Below are 25,093 nucleotides of genomic sequence, written 5' to 3'. Positions count from 1 at the left end.
TGAACCTGGGGGCTGTTTGGCATCTGGACTCGGCAACTTTTGTTTTCAGTCACTGTTTATATCCAAAATGAGTCTGGTAGTCTAATTCTTCCCATCGTTAGTTGTCCTGCTGCTCTTTTCTCCCCATTTCTTTAGCTTTTTCCAGACACCAGTTTACTTGGCAGCTACTGGATGTGGAGCACACCTGTAACCACTTTTGGAACACACTGTGCTATGAGGTGTCTGAGCCAAAGGAGAAAAATGAAAATCAACATTTGTGCAGGTTATAGTTTGGCAAGAGGAAAGGTTTAAGTAAAATCAAACTTTTCCTATTGCCAAACTAGAAGATTAGCATAAAACAGTTTTATGCTAACCCTAAAACAAAAAGGGAAAAAATTCATACTCGTGTGGGTATTTGTTTCACATTTCAACTGGATTACCTGCTCACGGTTGGTGGCAAGTTGGACATGAATTTAGCCCAATTAAAAAGAATCATTAGAAAATACAAAGTAAAGCCATTAGCTGACAACCTTTTTAACCAACAGCAAATCACAAAGCAAAGTCACACAAGACAAAACACACCAAAAGGTAGCCTGCTTGTGTCAAGTTCTTGCTGTAAGAAAAGGCCAGGAAAAATTGATATGTTGCGAACTGTCAGATTGCCACCTGGGTATTGGTTTGGGAGAGGTTGACAAATAGCAAAAATGTTTCAAGAAAAGCCTTAGAAAACTACCAAAATATAGTTTGTGACAATGAAATTCTTATTGCGTGTTTCTCAAGTGTGTGGATGTGTGTGCAGAGTATAAATGACGGGGCTAATGTTGTGATATGGGAGGAGGGGTGAATTAAAGTACTGTGGTCATACAAACATAAACATGAAAATAGTAGCAAAATGTGGGTGCCCTTGTAGATTAATCATGTGTGTGAATCCTGTGATAAACACAACAGTTTATAGTCTAGTAATGTCCACTTGTATTACAAAGTTTTTGCTTAAAAGCTGATTTCAGAAGCGCTTTATCAAGTGCGCTTGTAAATCTAACAGTTTCATTTAGCCTTTGAATAAGTCTAATCTTCTCCAGTCACTAACTCTACACTGTTTAACATTTTCATGATTATTTTTCAATTAATTCATATCACTGACGTGCATATTAAAATTTCATTTTTCTAAATGGGCTTCCTACTAAAAATGGAAGTTCATAATGCCACACAACCATTTTTGTTAAAATAAATCTAGATTTTGAACTAAATAAAATGTTTAAAGGGTTATTTCTCAAAGCTCCAGTCTTATAGTCAGAAAAATGTGAATCTGGTTAGGTTTTAACACTCAGCAGGAACCTAAAATAATTGTATTTCACAAGTCCATCTAAAACGACGTATGTTGAAATATTAAAAAATGGCACACTGTGTGTCTTCTTCCCCTCCCCTTCTCAGGTGCCCTCCACTCATATATTGATCAGTCATATTGGTTTTTGGCTGTCCGTATGACAAGTGCTATGCCGTTTTCATCGCTTGAGTAGAGAAAATCAATGAGTTCTTGAATTATGCCTGGTTGATATTTTCATTAGATGCAGCCAGCAAAGTGAAAGAAATTGACAAATGGAGCACTCAGCACAGAAGGGCTTTTTTAAAGCAACTTTGATGGCCTTCAGCGAAAAGTCTTGGTTCTCTTGATTTTGTATATTCAATTTACCAGTGCTCAGTGCAGGCAACAGTGTCAAAACAATGCAAAACCAAACTTTACATCAAATATTGTACTAAAAGTAGATTTAATTAATGTATGCTTTCATAATTTTCCATGTATAATAAATGGCTAAAAATTGGTCAGCTACATCCAGTTAGTCTACCTTATACTTCATATGCTCAAGACATTTCCAATTGTTTCTAAACTGAAACCAATAAGAGTGTAACCTCATTTTCTGTACTGTGGTACTGATGTGTAGAGTGTAAGTATCTCTCCCTCCTCATAGTTTTAGTTGGCTTTGCATGGAATGTGATGCTGCATCTGCATGAAGCTTTATCGGGTTATAAGCATAAACACAAATGACATTCATTTCAGCTTGTACAGAGTTTGCAGGATTGTTTCTTACCAATTTTCAATAGCCTGTGGCCTGACTGGAGGAAAAAAAACATGGTTGGTGAAGAATTTATTTGAGCAGTTTGTTGATTGCCAACAACTTTAATTTTAATGTGTCAAATACACATATTTGGAGGGGAGGGCACTATGCCCCCAATGAGGGCTCATTAAATGGATTTATTTTGATGTTGTATACAGTGCCAGGTCATTTCAGGTTTCTGTTCCAAAAGAACAGGTTTTGACAGATTTTTTTTTTTTTTTTCAGATTAAACAGTATAATCTTATTGACAGTGTGCACATCAGAATATACATCAGCTGAGAATCAGACTATATATACATATATAGTCTGATATATAATATATGTGTAGAGAGAGAGAGAGAGAGAGAGAGAGAGAGAGAGAGAGAGAGAGAGAGAGAGAGAGAGAGAGAGAGAGAGAGAGAGAGAGAGAGAGAGAGAGAGAGAGAGAGAGAGAGAGAGAGAGAGAGAGAGAGAGAGAGAGAGAGAGAGAGAGAGAGAGAGAGAGAGAGAGAGAGAGAGAGAGAGAGAGAGAGAGAGCTCCAGTGTTCTGAAAAACGGGAATGTGCACAGTCAAAAAATTAAAGGGATCCAGTATCTGTTAATTTTGAAATCAACACAATGAGATCTGAACTTTAAAAATATTTAGTGACTCAATTGAATAAAACTATCTTCAATGGGACATAATAGGACAAAGTTTAAATGTGTCATCTAGGGCATTAAGTTGGTCTGCAATGAAGTTTGAAAATGCAATTAAAGTTGACTTCACAGCTTAGCCTAGCTGTTGCGTTTGCTTTTTTTTTTTTTTTTTTTTTTTTTTTAATAAGATGTCAGATGGCAGGTTACCTGTTAGAGCTGCAACACTCAAACACAATTGAGCCAAGCCAAGTCTGGGATTTGCATCCTGTTTTTTAAGCCTGTATGGAAGTTGGACGTGTAAAACTGAAAAGTCACAACAGACTCTAAGTGCGTTTTGCTCATAGACTGTGTAGAAAAGATGGACAGAGCCTCTGTAACATCACTTGTAGATGTCGGAAAAGCTGAAGAGAAGCTCATTGGGCAGTTCCAGCATCACCATCTTAGCAGTGTCACACATGCAGTTGCTCTCAGATACTATAAAATGGGCAATGAGGTAGAGCTTGGAGGAAGGGGCTGAGAGTGTGGGGGTGGATGACTGACTTATCTCTGACCTGCCTGTAGCTAAGAGCTAACTGAGCTAACAGGAGCTTTCCTGCTGCTGTTTTTCTTTTTAATCATTAGGATGAGTGAAAATAACCTTGCTGTTTGTTGCTTGGTATCTAAAATAAGGTTTGTCATTAGGTTGTTTTCCACAATATTTTAGAAATTTAAAGGATTGAATGTCGATGTGATGGAATTTGCTGTTTGCTGCTGAAGTTTGGCTCTTTTTTTTTTTTTTTTTTTTTACATCTGGATTTCGACAAAGGGATAAAATTTTAGATTTTACTTGATGGTTGTCTTAGTTTTACCACATTGCGTGTGTGCACAGAAATACAAAAATATTGCAGCTGAATTTATGCAATTTCTGGGTGTAATCACGGCAGGATCAATTGATCGCTTTCCAGTTTTCCAATGTGCCTCATTGTGTAGCACACCCATCCACCTTACTAACTGCTATCATGTTTTTTATCCTTGCTGTGCGGACAGGTTTGTCATCCGACTGAGAGCTTGACACTTCTTGGTTCTGTTTCTTATTGTAGATGAATTGTCGCAAAGTGATACACTGCTCATTTTCTCACGTTTCCAACAATCTGCATATATATATTTAAAATGATATGAAAAACTATAGTCCTCTCCCCATCCCCCCCCAAAAATGACATGTGATCATATCTGACTGTTGCTTTTATTCTTGTTGATCTAACATGAAGTACTTTTTTGTGTCCACATTTTCAGACGGCAACTCCAAACTAACATGGCAGTCAGACTGTGCGATGTGGCTTCTCTGCTTAGAAGTGGTTCGTGGGCGCCTGAGCCTTGGACTGGGGTCTGTGGCACTTCTTTTGTTTATGAAATCTATTGGCCAGAAAGCCTGCTTTCTGTCACAGTGCACAGGCCATACCAATGACCTTTGCTCTGTCATTTTAATGTTCAGCTTACGTTTATCACATTTAAAAAATTGGAGTTAAAGGCACTTTGGGGGTCTGTGTTTTTATATATATATATATATATATATATATATATATATATATATATATATATAAAACTAAAAAAAAAAAAAAAAACCTTTGAATTTGTCGAAGTAAATTGGTATGGGCTAAACATGTCTCCCCTTGTCGTCTTTGATCTATTTAGATCTCCGACTTTTAAAATGGCAGCCTTCTATAGTGGTGTGGTTACACTTATTGACCTTGTGCACATGGTGAATCTGTTCATGAAGGATGATTCTTCATACATTGACCTGCTGGTGGTTTCCTTAGCTGATGGTTGAGGTCTTGTTGTCTCCTATTACAGTGATAGCTGCAGATTTTGTGCTGTTCCATGCTTGACATATCCACTATTTTGTTGAATGAAATGTTTCACTTTGGGCACCCCATTACATTGATACATGTGTATAACAAACTCAACAATTAAATCACTTGGATAATAATTTAGTCACATTGTTTCTTAGTTGGAAAATTGACATTTTGGCCTTTTGTAGAAACCATAAATTCATTGAAGATTGGCAGTGTCCTTCCATTGAGATTGACAGCATTACAGTATTTGTTTTTAAAAGGGTATTGCAGTGAGGTTATGTTAAATACCTGAGTATTTGGCTCTGTTACTTTAGAGAGGGAGGAATTCTAAAAGAGTTATCTGGATTTTAAAACAAATTTCTACATCAGCAACATCATAAATTTAGTTGAACAGCTTGGAAATTTTCAAGGTTTGAGTTTATGGCACATTCCTGTTTATTATCCCAGTTCTGAGCTGTTGGCTTTACCATAACAGATCTTCGCATATTCTACAAATGACTACTCGTAAGTATGTCGCACAACCCAATTTATAAAAAAAAAAGTAAAATTAAAAAAGTTTACATTTAATTATGACTTTCAAACTTGATGTTGTTGAGCTGTTAAAAAAAATTAGACATGCCAAAATCTGTCAGTCACCATATTGATTTATTTTTTGTTTTTTATTTTTGCAAATCCAATAATCATAAAATGATCCTTCAGTGTGTGAAGAGCGTCCTTTTTTTTGTTTTTTTGTCTCCCCCCCTCAATTGGTTGGTACTTTATGTTGTTTTGCATGTGGTGTTGACCTGTCTTTTTTTTTTTCTTTTTTTTTTTTTTTCTGTCTCTTCAGCAAGTAATTGCTGCCATGGAAACGCAGATGTCCAACGGGCCAACTTGCAACAACACAAGCAACGGTCCTGCAACAATCTCAAACAACTGCTCCTCACCTGTAGAGTCAGGGAGCATAGAGGACAGTAAAACTAACTTGATAGTCAACTATCTGCCTCAGAACATGACCCAGGAAGAGCTGAAGAGTTTGTTTGGGAGCATCGGAGAAATTGAATCCTGTAAACTTGTACGAGACAAAATAACAGGTAACGAAATGTCTTTGGCTGTTTGACTAGGGCCTGATTTAAAAATATAAATAAATAAAACGTGTTTACCGCATTATATTATCAGTAGGACTCCTGAAGAAGCATTGCCCATATGGCTTAGTTTTATGTTTAATGGCTTGTTTTTAACTTTGATTTCTTGTTTTTGGTTTTTTTTGTTTTCAAATGAGAAATTTAGACCATAGTACTGCTAGCTATACCTGCTTGGAAGGACTTTTATAGCTTTACCTTGCAGCAACACTTGCATTATTTTCTGCTGTAATATCCAGGATTTTACTAGTGTTTGTATCAAAGCACTGGCTCAGTGGGAACTTGGAACAATCATAGTTGAGATGACTTGCCCAGTTTGTTGTCTGAAGAAAACAGTCAGTCTTCCTGCCATGTGACACAAGCAGGTAGATTACGGTGGAGGCCGCTGTTTTCTAGCTGCATGCTGGTTTATTCAAGGTTGCCTCACTTTCCTCCATCTGTCCAGTTGTCAAGCACATAAGCTTCTGAAAAATACATCTGTCCTCATTTATTCCTAAAACATCAACAGTCTGGGTGAGCACATCTTTTTATTGTAAAGAGTGTGGAGGATGGGGGTTCTTACCCACTGATTGCAGATTGTCTTTATCCTTTGAATTCGGCACAGTTGCCATCATTAAATGAACATGCAAGATGTCCATCCACATCTGGCCTTTTTCTTTTTTTTTTTTTGAATTTTTTTTTTTTGTATACAATCAAATATTTCACCATGCTGTTGTATAGCTGACTGTTACAAGTCTTGCTGGGATGCCAACAGCTTTTCATGCTGTATTTGACACTTCAGCTGAGTCAATGCTATATACTTAGGAAAAAAATGGATAGCTTGAGGTATTTTGTGTATGACAAACTGGCTTGATATTTTAAAAAAAACAAAAAAAACAAAAAAACATTGTGGAGTCTCACATGGAAGAAAGTGCCCATGTGTGTCCATGCATGATAAAAATATGTTCTGCTAATGTGTAAAATGGTTTTCACTAAATTGACTAGTTGTGCACGAAATGGGTGTTGGGCACATCCTGATTGGCCATGTGCCTGATGGGCTACATATTAAGTTGAAAGTGAGATTAAAACTCATAACTAAACTAACCAAAAGAGCAAAGGAAATATTAAAGTTATCAGCCTGCCCTTGAACGAAATTGAAATGAGGAACACCAGAGACATTATAACTGTAAATATCTTATTGGTATAAATCATGCAGAAGAGCAGTTTTGTGGTTTAATGAGTTATTTGCTGTACACCCTGATAATTAAGACAAGCATTTTGAAATCAGTCTTGCTCTTTAATAACTGGTAAATACATGTTTTAAATATTAGATGTATGCAACTTTTGAGATGTTTTGTAAAAAGAACTGCAGGACCTATTGGAAAACCCTTATCATTAGTGCCTGTTCGTAGTGGACAGAACGAAACAAAAAGGAAAAATGCAAATGTTGTCTTTGCAAGTTCTTGTTTGATTTGATCGGGGATGACAGTTGCACAAACATCTTCACTGATGGAAAGTGTCTGAATTAAGTTTGCTTAACTTTGCTTTTATTTGTAAAATCAGCCTTGGCTTGAATAAATGTATTATCAGAAAGGTTATTGATCTATACCAATGGACATAGATCATAGCTTCATGCTTGCCTTTGCCCATCTAAGGGCTCCAAGTGAGTTTTATCTACTTTCTTCAGCAGATAGGGTTGTGTGTCTAAAATATATACACACACACACACACACACACACACACACACACACACACACACACACACACACACACACACACACACTGTATGTATGGATATGTCTGTACGTGTATATGTCATATATAGAAAAATGAACATTAATTCCAAACTTAAGTTTAAATTGTTGAAAGGAAAACTGAATTAATATTCAAAGCCTCCAAGTAATTTCTCAAGAATATTGCTCAGATATCAGATCTACATAAAACTATTCCCTTCAGACTACGATGCTTTTTGTCTCTCGCTCGGCCCCGTGGCAATGGATTTAAGCCAGCCTACATCTGTGTACTGGTGCTACATCAGATGTAAAGTCCTCACCAGAGAGAAGTGTGCTTCCTCTTGCTCTAAATGTTGACAATTTGGCTGCTACTGCAGAAGCAGCTTAGTCTTTGTCGTTTTCCTCCCACTATGGGCAGCAGTAACGTTTCACTGAAAGCTGGGTGCTGCTCTTTTGAAAGTGTATCTCAACACAATTCCTCTATTCTTTTAATGGCAGCTGAAAGTGAGTTAGTTTTGTTATAAGGCTTCTTGGTTATAAGCGATGTGGCAGATGTTTCGTTCCATAGGAACACATAATTATAGTAAAGGCTTAGTATTCTCATGTACATGGGTGCTATAGTTGGTGCTTTTGGCCTCCAGGCTTAAATGTAAGTGTCACATCACCAGCTTATTTCAAAGGCTTGGCAGATTTCTTGTGGCTATATTGGTTCCTGCCGAGCAAGGTGAAATTAAGTTCATGAACTTTACTTGATCACAAGAGCACCCATGAGAGCAGTGACTCATGTTGGTAAGACAGAAAGCTGGGAAGGATGCATATAGGGTGTTAAGTTGGCTTTTATGTCAAGCTTAAAAGTGATGCTTTAAGCAGTATTAGACTTGACTCTGGTTTTTTGTTGTTTTTTATATGAGTGACTTTGTTATGGAATCCGTTTTTTTTGGTGGAATAGAGGCAACAAGTAACTTCAAATAAAATCTTTAAAAGGCCACAAAGACAGCAACTCACTTTAAATTGGCTAATATACATAATTCAGTAAAATAGTTCATATTTGGTTCATATAAACCTGCCTTAAGAATTTTAAGCATAGCAGCACAATAGAAACAAATATTACAATATATGATAATACAACTTTCCTCTATTTTCCTTTTCATTCTAATTCAAATCGCAATTTTTGGTGTAAAGACTAGTTGGAACTTCTCAAATGCAAAATATCGCCCCTCTTGTTGATTTAAGATATCAAAAGCCATCCTTTTAACTGTTAATTATATTAACAATGCTCAAAACTCTCAATCATCAAAGAAAGTGACATTTTTTCTTTTTCTAAGCATTATGATGTGGGCAATTCTGAATTGATGCACATATGTATAAAAAGGAAAAAAAAAAAAAAAAGAAAATGTGTTTAAAACTGTTGAGACAATTTAAAGGAAGTCAAAGTGCAACTTGAAATCATTGAAGTGCAGATTTGGACACTTTGTAGAGTGCACAAAGCAGACATGATTGAGCATGAAATCCAACCCGTGCCCTCTGCATGAACAAAAGAAGCTAACTTTGGTCTGCCTTTTAACGTAGCTCTCCAAGGGAACCAAAAATGGGAAGTGTACTGAAACACAAAGGTCATTGTGGGTTTAATTGTCTCTTGGCCAGAAATGGAAAAATGTGGTTAGATTTCTGATAGAAATGCTGAACTCAAGGCGGGTAGGATCTGATGCAGCTCTGTTTTGCTCTCGTGTGAGAGGAAGGGAATTTGTCCTACATTAACAAATAGATGAACGAGTTTTCCTCTTTGCACTTTGTCACGTCAAATAAACCATGTTACACCTAATAGGCTTTCATTCAGGAGGATGAGTTTTTTTAAATGCACGTTTGGATTGTCTATTTAATCTTGATTAAGTTAATTTGAAATGCATAGTTGAAAATATTGCCGTGCCCCCTTTCTGCCTCTGGGGTGAAAACGGTAGATGGAGTACAAGTGAAGTGTTGACTAAGGGAAATTAAACTACAGATGTAGACTAATGGCAATACTTTAAATGGAAAGGTCCTGCAACTAGAACATAAAACAGAATTATGCTGCAGATTAGGGATCTAAATAAACTTAATCCTAAACTCTTGAAGTAAAATCTCCTCACTTGTGGATAATGTTGAGATGCTGCAGTTGCTCAAGCTGTTGAATGTGATTGGCTGTGGAATTGTGGGAAAAATCAGCACTGTGGATCGAGGAAATCAAATAGTCTTGGTGTACCTACGATGTCAATCTGTGCATTTTAAAGGTGAACTGCAGAGGGAGGGGAAGGCATCAAGTCCCAGCTACATCAGTATTGTCATTGAGTTGGAGTCACAGCAGAATAATTGTCATTTTATTTTCAAACATCGAGCTCTCAAACTTTTTTTTTTTTTTTTAAGTTACTGCAGGATGTAAACCAAAAGACCCATGTCCTCCTGTTTATTCATATTAGTAGACTAATGATCTGTTACTTTAATACTTCTGATTCATTTGTAGGAATAAAATTGTGGGTTTAAACAATTTAAATCAATATTTAGTTGAAATAGTAGTTTTATTTTACTTCGCAGTTTCTACTTTTCTAGTGTGAACATAACTTTGGTCTTGTGATTGCAGGGCAGAGTCTAGGCTATGGATTTGTGAATTATGTGGACCCGAAAGATGCAGAAAAGGCCATCAATACCTTAAATGGCTTGAGACTTCAGACCAAAACCATCAAGGTAAGAAATCCTCATGTTACCATTCATAACAGGTTGCAAAAGTCTCAACATTTTGTTCATGTCTCGATCTCTAAGCTGGAGTCGGCGCATAATGAGGCTGGAGCAATGTGGGGTGGAAAGGGAGCCTATTGTTAATCTGGGCACAGACAGCTTTGCCTGAGCCTCAAGTAGAGCAGAACTGTTTCTATGGTTGCATTTGCTGTAGCCCTGCTGTATGCCTTTACAGGCAAGTGGCTGCCATTAGCATTCATCAGGCAATGTAGCACTTGGTGTGCTGGTAGGAAAAACTCATTTGCTTCATATAGTGCTGCAGGATTTGTGGATGGTGGAGCTGGATCTGAGGATAGGTGGACTTTTTTTTTTCTCTTCCTCCAGTGTGGCTTTACAAGATGTAAACTCATTATTTGAAAAGACTAATGGATAATTTTTGAATGGAGCTAAATTTGTTTTTTTTATTGTTGATTTATGCCTTTATTGAAATGTACTAATGTAATTCCCCGGAATCAAGCAAGTCACATGCTTCACTCATCTCTGCCTCCTTTTATACGCCCAGTTATACTCCTGAATGCAGAAGTTGTTTGCTTTCATAATAACTTTAGTTCAAGGCATGTTTCCAGATGTGCTCAGTGTAGAGTTCATGTGGTGTTTTTTTTGTTTTTTTTTTGTGGCATATTTGTTTATTTTTTGTTGCAAATAACTACAGAAAGGATTGATTTTATAAGTCTAAGACCAATATTGCTGAGGTGAAATTGAAATGTCAGAAGAACCAGCAACCATCAAATGGGAAACGATGCCGCTTTGTCAAACGCTTTTGATTTTGTTTAGTTTTTTAAGCTTTTCAATTCTGGCTCTCTCAGCCACAAAATTGTCCTTAAACAATTCTGTTCGCATAACCTCAAAAATTTAGGTTGGTTTCCTGCACTGCATCTAAAAATGTCTGCATGAATAAAAATGAGTTGGCACACTCAGGAAAAACGCATTTGCCTACTCAGGGGTGTAATGTATTGATCCACAGTTTGCGTGTGTGCTGTTAGGAGTTTTTTTGTTCCCTTTCGGTTTTCTTTTAACCTTCCATGTTTTATACATGTGCATTTATGCTGCCCATTTATCTAGCCAGACACTGGGAATGTTTGTCAAAGTCGCCTTTGGAAAATGAAAGTGATGATTAGTTTTAAGAGCAGTCTAACAGGGTTGCCCATTGTCTGTCCTCGAGGGACGCTGTCCTGCAGGTTTTCCATGTGTCCCTGTTCCAACACACCTGGCTTCCATTAAATGCATCCAGCAACCAATGAAATTCCTCACAATGAGTGACCAGATTGAGTCAGGTGTGTTGGAACAGGGGTGCATAAAAACCCTGCAGGATTGTGGCTGTCGATGACCAGGAGCAGGACACCCCTGGTCATGAGAAACCTGATGCAGCAGCTACTGTCAGGATGAAGTAAACTGGCAAATCCTTCTGATGGGATAGTTGAATGCCCCGCTGAACCTTAAACCTCTGAAAGGTTGTCTCTTTTAAGAGAAAATGACACATTTGACTTTCTCTTCTAATTGCATAAAATTAACTGCATTTCCTTTGTCTTCCACTCCCCAGCTGACTGCACCTGCTTACCTGTTTAATATACATTATCAAACTGTTGATGTGCTGCAAATGTTGGATGAATCTTGATTCACTCACACACACACACACACACACAACAGTCTTTCTGTGGTACACAGCAGCTGCTAAATCGACATAATCCAGTTTTTATTGTTGCAAATCAGTTATTTAAAAGCTACTTTCATAAATTAAACATTGGAGGACATCTTCAAGTTAAATATTATGATAAATGCTGCCTTGGATGTAGACGGCTGATTGGTCTTTTGAGTGGTGCGTTACAATTAAACAATTCAAATGAAAGATTTTCAAGACCCCACAGTGTCAGGTTTGCTCATTTATTTTGTTGAATTGCTATTGTACAGTGTCAGGTTTTATCAATTAGCCGTTTGGGTTTATGTTGAGTGACCTTGTCTTCCAAAAATGTCAAATGACTATTTTTATGAATTATTTTCCAGTATTACAATGACAGAGTTCATTTGGTTGAAATCATACGTGACATCTTCTCAAATAGATAATAAGCTACCTGGAAATCCAAACCTGAAAGTGTTGCAAAGCTTTAGGATGTGCTAGAAAAGACTTTACACAGAGGACAAACTCTGACATGTTGAAAATAAGATGTATTTTTATAATGGAAACGTGTAGCATACACTTATTGAAATGATGCTACAGCAATGAAAGCTAAAGGTATTTGAACATTTTATTGTGGCTTTGATTTTAACAGAAAATTCTCCTTTTGAAACCATGTGCAACAAAAATCCCCCTCAAAAAAATCTGCCTTTGCGCTTTTAGGAAGAATTTATGCCAGTCTTAAGTTTTTTTTAGTTGCTTTATTTTAGAAAATGTAACGGATGTAATCATTTTGTAGTTGGTGTTTGGCAAAGCATAGACCGTTTTTGGAGATTGTGTGGAGGTCCTGTATCTGCTAAATATCATATTTCTGAATACTTTCTCCTAATTCAGCCTACTAGTTGACTTTACCATCATCTTGCATCAATGGGTTAAACAAATTGTTGTTTCAAAACTTAAGTCTTCCTTGTTGTGCTTGTAAAACAGCATGTAAAATTTGTAAAGCCAGTGTGCTTAAAGGACTCATTTTTAATCAATGTTTTTCTTTTTAAAATAGAAAACTCTTCCGAAGTGGTGAAATTGTAGAACTAAGAGGTAATTATTCCATCTGAACAGACTTTTAGCAACACACAGAGATGGCATCAATGTTTTTAAGCCTGAAATATTTTCACACGGCAGAGTGGAAATTGGGCTTCCTCTTTGCAAAAGGCTGCGTTGGTAACCACAAGATGTTTGTTTGGTTTGTGTTGGGTCTATACTGACAGTGTATTCAGTAACGTACGAGCTGGTATTTGCATCCTCTCGTCTGGAATTGGGTCAGCCTCTGCTCCTGTTTTTAAACAAATGTAACATCAAAGGTGATGAATGGCCTACCCCGACTTCAGTCTGTAATGAGTGCCGTACTGCATGTACAGGAACACACTTTTACTTTCATGCACTGAAGTGAACTTTGCATTTTCAGGTTTCCTATGCGCGTCCAAGCTCCGCCTCCATCAGAGATGCAAATTTGTACGTCAGCGGCTTGCCAAAAACTATGACACAGAAGGAACTGGAGCAGCTCTTCTCTCAGTATGGCCGCATCATTACCTCACGCATTCTGGTGGACCAGGTGACTGGTGAGTGGAACATGACAGCTTTTCCACCTTTTTGTTCTTTTTTTTACTTTGATGCCTTTCCTCCCCCTTTTCACTGGAGACTGCAGGACAAAATGACATGGCCACGACTGAGAAATGTATCTGAGGTGGTGGTGTGAGGCTCCCAAAAATGTAATTTTCCACTAGAGGTATTCATAAACATGCATCAATAGAATATGAAAATGTGTGTAAAGTAACAGGACTCAGTGCTTCATAATTTCTTTTCCTTTCAATCTCTTCTCTGCCGGCACTTACCACCTCTTGCCCCCCCCAACCTTTTTCTCTTTTCATCCCCAAGGTGTACATGTGATGCCTGTTTTATGGTATGAAATGAAATGCATTTAGAGCAGTTAGTTTCTATTTCTCAGCTGTCTAGTGAAGCAGAACTCCTGTGAAACACTAAACAGAAACCCTAACCCGAGACATTTCCCAGTGGGTACGTGCTGTCAAGGTGTATAATCATTTTTCTGGCCTGCATTGTGGAAATGTTTTTTTTATTTTTTTTTTTCCCAAACATACAAATCACATGTTCCTGGAGAAATCACTCACACATCTACATCAATGTTAATGCAACAACCAGCAATTCATCAGTCACCAAAAGCCAAAGTAGGGTTACAACCTGCTATTGCTCAGACTAACAGACTAACACTAGGAGCCGGATCATTGAAAGCCTGCACATTTACAGGACATATTTGAACGCATACATGTGACAAAGCACATTCGGTGAGAGAAATGGACTTACTGACATGCAGACAAGTGTTAATCAAAGGTAACACAGGAGGCAGAAGTAATGGACTACTGTGACATTTTTACAAAGAACCTAGTGAAATGACATGTTTGGATCCCCAAAAGGACAATTAAATATTTTATTTGATCATTTTTATACATCATGTGACGTACAAACTGGTTTTAAATGAACAGTATTTCTCAAAAGCGATGCTTCGTTGTTTAGCTTGTAAACTACAGATGAATATTGCAATTGGCCATTAGTTACTGCTACAACACAGCAGCTCAATGTAAGTTCAGATTTACAGTAATTAGATGAGTTTTGTTCACTTGCTGCTGTTTTGGGTTCCTTTGTCTGTTAGCTGAACTTTCTCACCTGCTGTTTTCTCTTCCCTGCTGCACAATTATTTTTTTAATTCTTTTTGAAATAGGTCTTTTGTGTTTTAATATCTCGTTTATTCCTGGAAGTGGATTACACTTTGGTCGTGTTTGGTGGATGGAAGAAATGTCAAACGTTTGACTAGAATCATGAATCATTTAAATTAGACATTCTGTTGCAGGGAGGTCCAACTCTATTCGTCGACAGCTGCAGTCCTGCAGGTATTCATGTGTTCCTGCTGCAGCACACTTTATTCAAAAAAGGTGGCTGTTCTTAACAACTTTAGTTCTGCACAAGCATTTTATCCTATAATCTGATCCTGCAGGAAATGTTGAAAATCTGCAGCACAGATGCCTTTGACTTTGGAAACCCCTGAACAGTTGCATAAAGTATTTTTATATAGATGTACATTTGGTATAAAAGGTTTTGCACAGTTACGGTACTTCAGAGCAGTGATAAATTGCACCTGTTTATCTGTTTATATACTCTTACAATAAAAGCGTGCCGCATGCATATGATCTATTAATCTAAAGGTTTTTATTTTTAAGTCATTTTACCTGTTGGCTGTAAAAAACGCATCAAATAAATACTAACATCTTCTCTACAGGTGTTTCCAGGGGGGTCGGCTTCATTCGTTTTGACCGGCGAGTTGAAGCTGAGGAGGCCATCAAGGGCCTTAACTGTCAGAAGCCACCTGGTGCCACTGAACCCATTACAGTCAAGTTTGCGAACAACCCGAGCCAGAAGACCAGCCAGGCGCTGCTGTCCCAGCTGTATCAGTCTCCCAATCGAAGGTACCCAGGACCCCTCGCACAGCAGGCACAACGCTTCAGGTAAAAGGGGCGCAGCAAGAAGGAAAAATGTGATGAGAGCCCGGCAAAGTTTAATACTGCCAGTGAAGTTGATTCTGTTTACCCTCAGAGGCTTTATGAATTAGCATTTAAATAGTCTCTCAGCAGTACAGTGAAAATATTCTGTTGGAGCTCATCAATACTGAGGGCAGAATAATTCATCCTTATATTCACATTCTTTGCTGTGTTGCTCCTGTCCTAATAGATTAACAAAAGTGAAAATAAGGAGTAATACACTGAGATATTCCGACTAATCCATATGTGCTTTTCACTGTCTGATTACTGGGTTGCAAAAATAAAAAGGTCAGATTGTAAAATTAGAATGTCTGCTATTCATAGCATGAAGTAGATTTACAGCTTGAACATGGTTGCCTGTGGATTTCAGTGTGTAGGTTGGAAAGCAAGCTGAGCCAGCAGGTTAATGAAAGACAGTTTTAGGATTCATGAGTGGAAGTGACTTTAATCCTGGTATCACAACTAACATCTGTCATCCTGCTGAAATGATTCAGCCTTCTAAACAGAAAAATATACCAACATATATTGGTTTTTTTTTTCTTAAAGGTTGGACAATCTGCTCAACATGGCGTATGGAGTCAAAAGGTAAATAGATTCTCCTATTAAATTTCATAATCTGCTTTAATTGATCCTGAGGGAATTTCATGCACCAGCTTGATGAGATTGTTGTGCTCCTTGTTGCGTAGGTAGTTAACGTTTTATAATGTACTGACTCAGAGATTCCTGATCAAATGAAAATACTTTTCTGTGCATGCACTTTAAATCAATAACTGGAACATGTGCACAGGTAGGAGCACACCATCCCTTTATAAAGGTACAGTCTGTTTCATTTCTCCCCACCGTACTCTGAATGGACAAGTGGATCTTTACATGCTACATTTAACTCATCCTAACTAAAACATGCATAGCAGTGACACAGTCAGCAGCATTGGGATTCAAACTACAGAGATGAAAGCATCGTCTACACAACAAAGGACAGGATTTTACTATATTACTTGCTATTGCACAAAGTTGCACCCCTGTATTTTCAGTCCCATTTTTCTTACCTTCATCTATTATGGACAGCTCTGTCCTGTATTATATGTGGTTGCATCAGACATCTTTCAGGATTTGCCAGGGAACCAGTTTTAAGTTGAGTGTTGTCTTCAAGTTTAAAGTCCAGCTCACCAGCAACATCAGACTGGTTTCTGTCTTGCCTTGCTCAATGGTGGGATGTCATTGTTGCCAAATGTCTCTATGTCCTTAATGCTGGAGCACACCTGTCATAGTAGATGTTCCCTGAGAGGCCAACTGGAGCAGCTAATCGGATGTGACACCAGCTGCAATAATTCATAGGCTTTCCAAGTGCTCTGAATTTTGTTTCTTTAAACCTCAAAACCACACTTGCCAGCTTTTACTACTTATTCTGATATTGGTCCAAACTAACACAAAGATGATATTTATTACCCCTTTTCTTGAGTTTTAGTAGGAGAAAATGAATTTGTTCTTCTGGTTTTTAGATATGTAAGCTCAAAAGCAAAGCAGCTTCTTATGGGGTGAAGCCGCTTTTGTTTGCTTTTGTTTCTTACAATCAGTTTTTGATTTCTCTTTTAAGGCTTGTTTTAGTCGATTCATGGTTTATGATGCAGTTCCTGCAGTGATGCCAGCACAGTAGCTGCTAGCTCAGGATGATTCAAGGATAAGGGCTGATCCCTGTAGACTTGTCAGGTTTTATTAAGCCCGTTGGCTCGATCTCATCTTGTTAAGGGCCTGTTTCTGCTCATTTTGGTTTTTGCCGTGATCCATGTTCCTTTTTGTGTATTGCAGCAGGTTCTCTCCCATGGCCATTGACGGGGTGACCAGTTTGGCTGGCATCAACATCCCGGGGCACGCAGGCACTGGCTGGTGTATCTTTGTCTACAACCTGGCTCCAGATGCAGATGAAAGCATCCTTTGGCAGATGTTTGGGCCATTTGGAGCCGTCACAAATGTCAAGGTTATTCGCGACTTCAACACAAACAAGTGCAAAGGATTTGGTTTTGTCACCATGACTAATTATGATGAGGCAGCTGTGGCGATTGCCAGCCTGAATGGATACCGCCTCGGGGACAGAGTTCTGCAAGTATCATTCAAAACTAACAAAACACACAAAGCCTAAAACCTACTGAGATTGTTTCTTAGAAAACTCACCAGGAAATGAGAAAATGGAAGCGTATTGACCGTAACTTTCTACATTAGTAAAATCAGCTTTGTAACCGATATTTAGCGTCCAACAATGTGATCTGTTTTTCTTTCTTTTTTTTTCTTTTTTTTTTTTGTTCTGTTTTTTTTCCCCCATTGCTACGCTTTGAACCTTCTCAGTATAACTTAAACAAAAAAAGTTTTTAAAAAAAATCAGCAGGTTTAAACACCTGTGATGTTGAATCTCTTGCTGTCTTTTCAGACGGATCACCTAAAACATTACTACAGGTTTTGTCATTTTGTTGCACATTGCTTTGAAGCAGTAAGTCTTGTACGGTTATGTGAGGTGATTTTTATTTATTTTTTTCTTTGTATACGTGTCTTGATTTGCCATAGGTGCGTTATGCCTTGAGTGATTAGCAAGTACTTCTTTTGAGCTGTGTTTTGCTTCAGTTTTATTTGCCAGTTTATTGTAATATGAGTTGGTTATTGGTTGGCTGCATAATGTTGCTTATTGTAAACTTAATGGCTAAAAAGACAAAAAAAATTCTTTAAGCAGTACCTTGCCAAAGAGCTAAGAACCTCTTTGATGTGGGTTTAAAAAGCATCTATTTTTATAAAAAGAAAAATTTGGAGAAACTTTTTACTGGACCTGGAACAAAATATTTTGACTTGGATACTTTGAGAAATATCTTCATATGACACCTTGTGAGCTTTTGAACTTTACAAGAAAGTTTGCAGTGGTTGACATTTCTGGAGAGATTTATGATGTAAAAGATACCTTTTGAGATCTTTGTATTATCTTTAGATTATAGAATCAGTGGGAACGCTGGTTTCATTTGTAAATCTGTGGGTCCTCAGTCATCCTGGTCGCCTGGTCGACTAGCAACTTGCTTTCCGATTTAGATTTGGAAACGGACAAAAATAAAAAGGTTGATTTGCAAACTGTGCATGCAAAATTACAATAAGATCTTAAAAGGTAACCTGGGGGGTGGGAAGGGGGGATTAAAAATCAGTTCTTCCTCTAAAATTACTTTCAGATGGAACTCATGGTGTTTTGTGGTGTACCTACAATATATCATTAGACTGATTTTTGTCTTAACATCAACCATAGGGAGTTTTTACGTACTTGCTACGAAAGATTGAAGACGAGCTGATGAAGGCAGCCGCATTTAAAATAAAAAAGGTCTGAAGGATTGGATGACTCCTGAGCTTTGAGCTGTGTAAATAAGTCCTTTTTTACGTTGAGTATTTGGCAGACTTTTTTTGGTTCTAGTTTGGACTTCATTAGAAAGTGTGATTTTCTTTTTTTTTTTTCCTTTTTTTTTTTTTTTTTTTTTGTTTCTTGGACTATGTAAGATTTTCTTTTTTGATTCTTGCCTTTTAATTTATCTTCAGTTGAAATACTTGAGTTGTTGTCCAATGGACTCGCATTACAGTGCATCAAATTTGTTGGTTGTTTGGTCTGTAGATAGTCTTGCTTCGTTTAAAAAAAAAAAGTATTAATCTATAGACTTTTTTTCTTTGGTTTGGTTTTTATATATAAACATTATAGATATATATTTATGTGGTAAAGAATGGATATAAACCACAGTTTTGAACAAATTTCTTTTTTTTTTTTTTTTTTTTTTTTTTCATATTCATATATATCCGTAATGCATATAACCTGTCTTTAAAATCGTAAAAAGGTGTATATTGCTTTATTCTCTTTGGGGAAGGACAGTGAAGCAGTTGCATTAAAGATAACAAAAATTGGTTGCTAAAGTTTGTCAAAAATCAATCTTGACCAAATCAAGGCCAGTAGAGCCTTAAACTCACTGACAACTGCACCTGCATCCTGCTTGGTATTTGAACCAATAACTGGTCATGCTTCCCCTTGAACAAGCAGTGTGCTATGCATTATATGATTCTTTGCAACTGCTTTTTCTTTATCTATTCCTCCTTTGTGTTACTTGTAAAAGTTAAACTTTAAGTCTAGATGAGTTGTGATACTTGCTGCTGTGGGGGGAGAGCACACATTTTTCCTGCCAGACCCGTCATTGTCGGAAACAGCTTCTCTTTTTGTAAACTGACAAATATTTGGTCCTGGCAAATTGTGCGGATGGTCCGGCATGGAAAAATGTTCCCTACTGACCCCTCTTATCTCAATTCTTAATGAGAATGATTATTTATTTAAAGTTGTATAGTCTGACTTGGTTCACGGCATTTTTGGAATAGAATTTCTGTTGACTATTTAAAAGGATGTACATGTTCTTTACTTTGTTTGAATACTTTGTATTATTTCAGTGTTCAGTACATCAATAAATAAGTTTGAAGGGCAATGCAGCTTATGGGATCATCATTCCTTTGCAACAGGAAAAGATGGTTTTGCTCATTTTAAATGTAAGAATGTTTTTAAGTAATTCCTGTTCAAATATAAAGATCACACACACACACACACACACACACACACACACACACACACACACACACACACACACACAGGTGTAATCCAGACATAAAGTGCCTCTCACTGCTGCACTGACCTGCCTGAACCCTGTTGTAGTTATTGTCCGTCTACCAGGAAGGTGTTGAGTTTTAAATGCACAAGGCTTGAAGGAAGAAGCTTGATATACGTTATTGATCTTCCTGTTCGCCGTCTCTTTATTTTATCATGCTCCACTTGAGGCTGAGGATGAAATGGTCCGCTTTCAAAGTGAGCTTTCCCACCACATAGCAACCTCGCCACCCAGCTGTCATTTTTAGGGCAGGGCTACTCTGATCACTGACAGATGCGGTTCTGCAGGTTTTCAATGTGTTCCTGCTCCAACGTGCCTGGTGTGTTGGAGCAACTGAAAACCTGCAGGACTGTGGCTGTTGTAGGACCGAAATGAGTAGTTTCAGGCCTTGTTTAGGGGGAGTTGATTCTATTTTACTGTAAACAATCATATCCCTCGTTTTAAAAGATGTTACTCTGCAGGCTGCCTCAAAAGATGTCGGAGCCTCACCATTATTTGTTTGCTGTTCAATTAGCTTATGTCCTTTTTCTCTCAGATTTAAAGCATCTCTGTCAATAACCCTGCATGGCAACGGTCCAGTTCACTGTAAGCAGATGTGAGGTGCCGCGTGACGTCAGATTTACCTTTTTTTTTCCCTTAAAATATGAAATGTTGAGGCTTTTTCCCAGCTGAAACTGCTTTCATTAGCAGACATAAAGTAGATGGGAATCTTAAGATCTTTGTATTATATTGAAAAATGGCCTCAGTGGTCATAAAGGACGGGTCGCACAACTTTTTAGCAGGTGCATTAAAACTAAACTTGCTTTGGATTTTGTTTGTTTACAGATCAGACATTTGAATGTTTACATTGGTTAATAGTTTGTGAATATACTTCTAGGTAAATGTTACAATGCAGTAGTTTCGACTTGATGGCTGAAGCAGCAGCTAACGTTGAAGCAACTACAAAACTTCTATTTCACTTTCTCTATGAAATAATTTCAAAGAAACCCCTTCTATTGGAAATATTTGGTGAATTCATGTGATTTTCCTGGACACTAAAAGAATTGGGATATGTAGAGCAAGCAGGTAAATATTTAACCCTTTAAAGTCCAACATGGCACATTTTACCTTTTAGTTTGAGACATTTTACAAGTTCAGAATAAAGTCCTTTTCTTCTACCCTCTAATAAATACCAGGAAGCAGAAGACTACCCTAAAAACTGATATTACATGGTAATTGTCCCCAAAATATCAGTGTGACCCTCGAGCAAAGTGCGACCCCACACCACCCCCGAAACACTGTGCTGAAACATGGCAGCTTGCTGCTTTAATACAGTGGGTTAAATGCAGAGCTGAAGTTTCCATTCAGAATTAATAAAGTAAAAATGATTAAACCTGTTTTTGTGTAGAAGAGTCGTGACCTTGACAAAAAAGCCTTCTAGCCTTTGACTATTTTTCCATTTAGGCAGAAATATCTTCTTTCCGTTGTACTGAATAATTGATATTAAGCAGGGCTCGAGTTAAATCGATGAGAAGTTGCTCAGTCATTGAGCCAACAAGCGGTCTTTTTCTCCTGCAACATGTCCTGTTAGTGTTCATAAACTGGTCGGTTCACAGCATATTACTCCAAAAAGGCTTCTGGTAATGAACAACGGTGTCAAAGTTGACACAAACACCTCGGAAAGCTCTTTGGTACTGTGCAAAGAAAACACGAGGGGATGGAAATCACTGTCACTCCCTAATGCCTCATCACAAAGCCTAACTAAATGAGGTCATCAATGGTGAGTTTTTGCATTTTCTAAGTATTTTTCTCTTTTCATTGTCTTAAATCTGAAGGAAACATATCAATACTGATATTGGGTTTGAGTTTGATGGCAGGAAAACATCTAATAAGTAACTTCCTGCATCCCTTCTGTTAACAGCAGTGTGTAGGTATTTAGGATCTGAGGGGACCAGCTTTCGAACCTTTAGAGAGGCACATTTAGTCTCATTCTCCACTTATTCAAGCCGTTTATCGGTTTTCATATTTAGTATGACAGGATCTTTACAACAGGTGAAAGATCTGAACTGCAGGCAGGACATTCCAGCTCCCAGACTGAATCATCATGATGCTCCTTTAACATCAATATGCAAGTTCCCATTTCTGTAACATTAAAACCCCCTCAAACCAGCTGGGTTTCCAGCTGTGTGCTGAAGGTTTGAAAGATCCCTGTTTTGTCTGGAGATTGTGGCAGACATTTTAAAAGAATATTCCATTTTAAATTCCCCTGACCACTTTTAAATGAGATCTGTCTGAGGAAAAGACCACCATGTTTTTAAATCATGCAAGGCTAAATATGGCTGCTGCTTTAAATTATAGGGCTCTAACCTGTGTCTGCAGATGGCCCAGAGACGGTGTTCATACATAATGATCCCTGGAAGTCTTCCTGAAGATGTGCTGATTTCCACTACAGTCCTGGTTGTCTTTTCAGTGCCATCCAAGGGTCTAAAGATCAGTTACCGAGCTCGGATTTTAGTTTGTGCTGAATGTTTTATTGCTGAATATTTCAAGAATTTACATTAATCTGAAATTTCTTAATTTACTTAAGGTTGTTTAATTGCTTTCAGATTGGTGGACTTCTGCATGAGCAACTATCTCTGGCTGTAGGAGCACGTTACGGTCATGTTACAACTAACATACATTGTTTCTCTTCAGTTCCAATTACTTTTGTTGCTCCATCCTAACTAATCTGTGAAACTGTTGCCAAAATAAACCAGTTTGTTGCTGCTGAGACAAACCTGGAAAGGTTTTCTATGGTCTGGTTTATGCTTTCTGAATTGTTTTTTTTAGGAATTGGGTTGTACTTATTCATCTAGATTGTTCATTTGTCCCAATTTATACAATTGAACAGTAATCCCTTTTTTTGTAGCAAGTGCAACACACACTTTATCACACAGCTTTGATCTCAAACAGCGTTCAGTCAGAAAATGTCTGATTTAATCACCTTTTCTTGCTTTTTCTTGCACCCTTTCAAAGAAACTAGTACTGTCATAGAAAATGTGCTTTTAATCTTTTCTCCTTTTGTTTACAATTGGCTATGAAAGAAAGGAAACCTGTCAGGTTTGCCCTCGAAGCCCAGCTGGAAATTGACATAACTTTGCCCTGCAGTTCTCACATCGGCGGTGCAGAAAGATCTGAGCGTGGCCAGTGTGTCCTCTGTACGTTGACTGGGTTTGTTTTAACGAAGAGAAGGCTGACACAGATGGTCTTTCTAAAGCTGTGACACCATTTTCCGCTTTTGCCCTTTAACCTCCCTCCTTGCGCGTGTGAAAGCGAACATACTGCAACATGAGACGGGCGGTAAATAAAAGATGCTTGAACATTTTGTCCAGAGCTGCTGATACCAGCAAGTCGCACGTTAACACATTTGCATCTGCTTATGTGATTTATGGCTCACCAAGTTTTCTGTAAAGCTCGTTTCTAGTCGCGCAGAGCTTCCTGTACACATTGTCCAGCATTTTACAGATCTTTGTCATCCTTGTGGGTTTATTCTATTGTTCATGTTGTAAACTGAGGTATATCTATATATCCTGACAAGGTAAACAACTAGGACAGTAACATGAATTTAAAAACTTTCTGCCCTCAGGTTTTTTTAGTATTTACTACTACAAGACCCTTTTTTGGGCACATATTAGATTCAACATCCATGTTCCCATGATAAAAGGTGATACCTACAGAGATTATCCTGGGGGGAATAAATGGTGTGACAGCATTAATACAGTCAGGTTAGTGGGAGGGGCATTAAAACACTGAACATGACTGTAAACTACTGTTTCTAGTTTTTATGTGGAAAAAGAATTTAAATACTGACATCGTATTAATTACTGATTATGACAAAGGTTTTCAACTAACCTTTTAACTAATTTGTTCTTTTTTCCAGCAATAAGATGTGTGTAATGTCAATCTTTCCGTGGTTCCTGTTCACACAGATAAATATGTTCCCTTTTAATGGAGACAACTGTTTTAAAATATGTGACAAAGTATGTGAACCTTTTCATGTTTGTTGGAAACTATTTGGGTTTTAATAACTTAAATAGTTTTCAGTCATTGTTGATCAGAAATGTTTGAATATTCCAGCCTTAACTCTGAAGTGTTGGTGCATTTCCCCCCCCCTCATGAAGTGCTGAATTTAGGTTCATGTCTTCCATGATGCAGTTCATCACCATGAACATCTTCATCTTGTCATTTATAAGACATAGGAATGTGTTGCTTCATGATTCCATTCCGAAACATGTCCTGATACTTTCAGAATTGACTCATTCAGGACCAGATACAGAAAACTAGACCCAGATCATGATGGTACCGCCACTGTGTTCCACAGATGTAGTGACATTCTTACACTAGAATGCAGCGTATTCTTTCCACAAATGTAACGAATCGCTTAAAGCAAAAGTTTTCTTTGGTTTAATCTGTACAAAACATATTTTTTACAGCAACCTTTAGGTTACGATGCTTTTTAACTGCAGACCAGGTTGCTACGTTCTTGTTTGGAGCGCGGCGATTTTCCCTTTGGTGTCCCATCGTTGCTGCTCAGAGTCCAGATTGTTTGCTATTTACATAATCTTACAAATGACCTTGAAAATCTTTTTTTTTTTTTTTTTTATATATATATATATTTAGGTCCACCACTCCAGAACTCCTCTAGGTTGAGATGTCTTTTGATTTATTCTACTCATCTCCTTTTGATTTACAATTGTTCTCTTTCTCGTCCTCAGATGAAACTCTCCTGAACGTGTTAAATAAAAAGGCCTTTAAGCTGATTTTGCTGGACTGGGAGAATGGTGATGGTTTATGTGGCTTCTATATATCATTTTAATGGTCCTGTGTCACAGATAATTACATTGCACCTTCTCTGTGTGAAGTTCTTCCATTAAGGACGTCGTGAAATATTCTTTTTAGCAAGCGGCTTTTGGTTGTTGCACCCTGTCTGTCGGAAGAAGATAAGTGGGGATCAATGGTCCCTCTTAAAGGTGTGCAAATCAAAATGAGTCAAATCTAAAACAGTGAAATTGTGTTTTTGGAAGGTTTAGAATGAACTAAATGCTGTAGATGGGTCAA

General features: G+C 37.7%; 1 protein-coding gene across 6 annotated transcripts; it reads left to right on the top strand.

The window, feature by feature from the left end:
• Positions 1-3,984: 3,984 nt before the first annotated feature.
• elavl2 (ELAV like neuron-specific RNA binding protein 2) lies at positions 3,985-17,496 on the top strand (the record flags this gene model as incomplete). 6 transcript variants are annotated; one of them, XM_079258075.1, is made up of 7 exons in its annotated part: positions 3,985-4,071; positions 5,370-5,613; positions 9,988-10,091; positions 13,217-13,370; positions 15,101-15,326; positions 15,906-15,944; positions 17,166-17,496. In XM_079258075.1, 7 exons carry the CDS (start codon positions 4,000-4,002, stop codon positions 17,494-17,496), a joined length of 1,170 nt encoding a protein of 389 aa, XP_079114201.1. The 6 variants fall into 6 exon arrangements, with proteins under 6 accessions (XP_079114201.1, XP_079114198.1, XP_079114197.1 ...); XM_079258072.1 differs by having other exon boundaries at positions 4,000-4,071; positions 5,373-5,613; positions 17,169-17,496; XM_079258071.1 differs by having other exon boundaries at positions 4,000-4,071; positions 5,373-5,613.
• Between the last annotated feature and the right edge of the window lie 7,597 nt (positions 17,497-25,093).

The sequence above is a fragment of the Telmatherina bonti genome (assembly GCF_933228915.1).
Source record: "Telmatherina bonti genome assembly, chromosome: 18".
NCBI classification, from domain to species: domain Eukaryota; kingdom Metazoa; phylum Chordata; class Actinopteri; order Atheriniformes; family Telmatherinidae; genus Telmatherina; species Telmatherina bonti.
The sequence above is the reverse complement of the archived record's forward strand: the minus strand, read 5'-3'. Positions and strand labels throughout refer to the sequence as shown.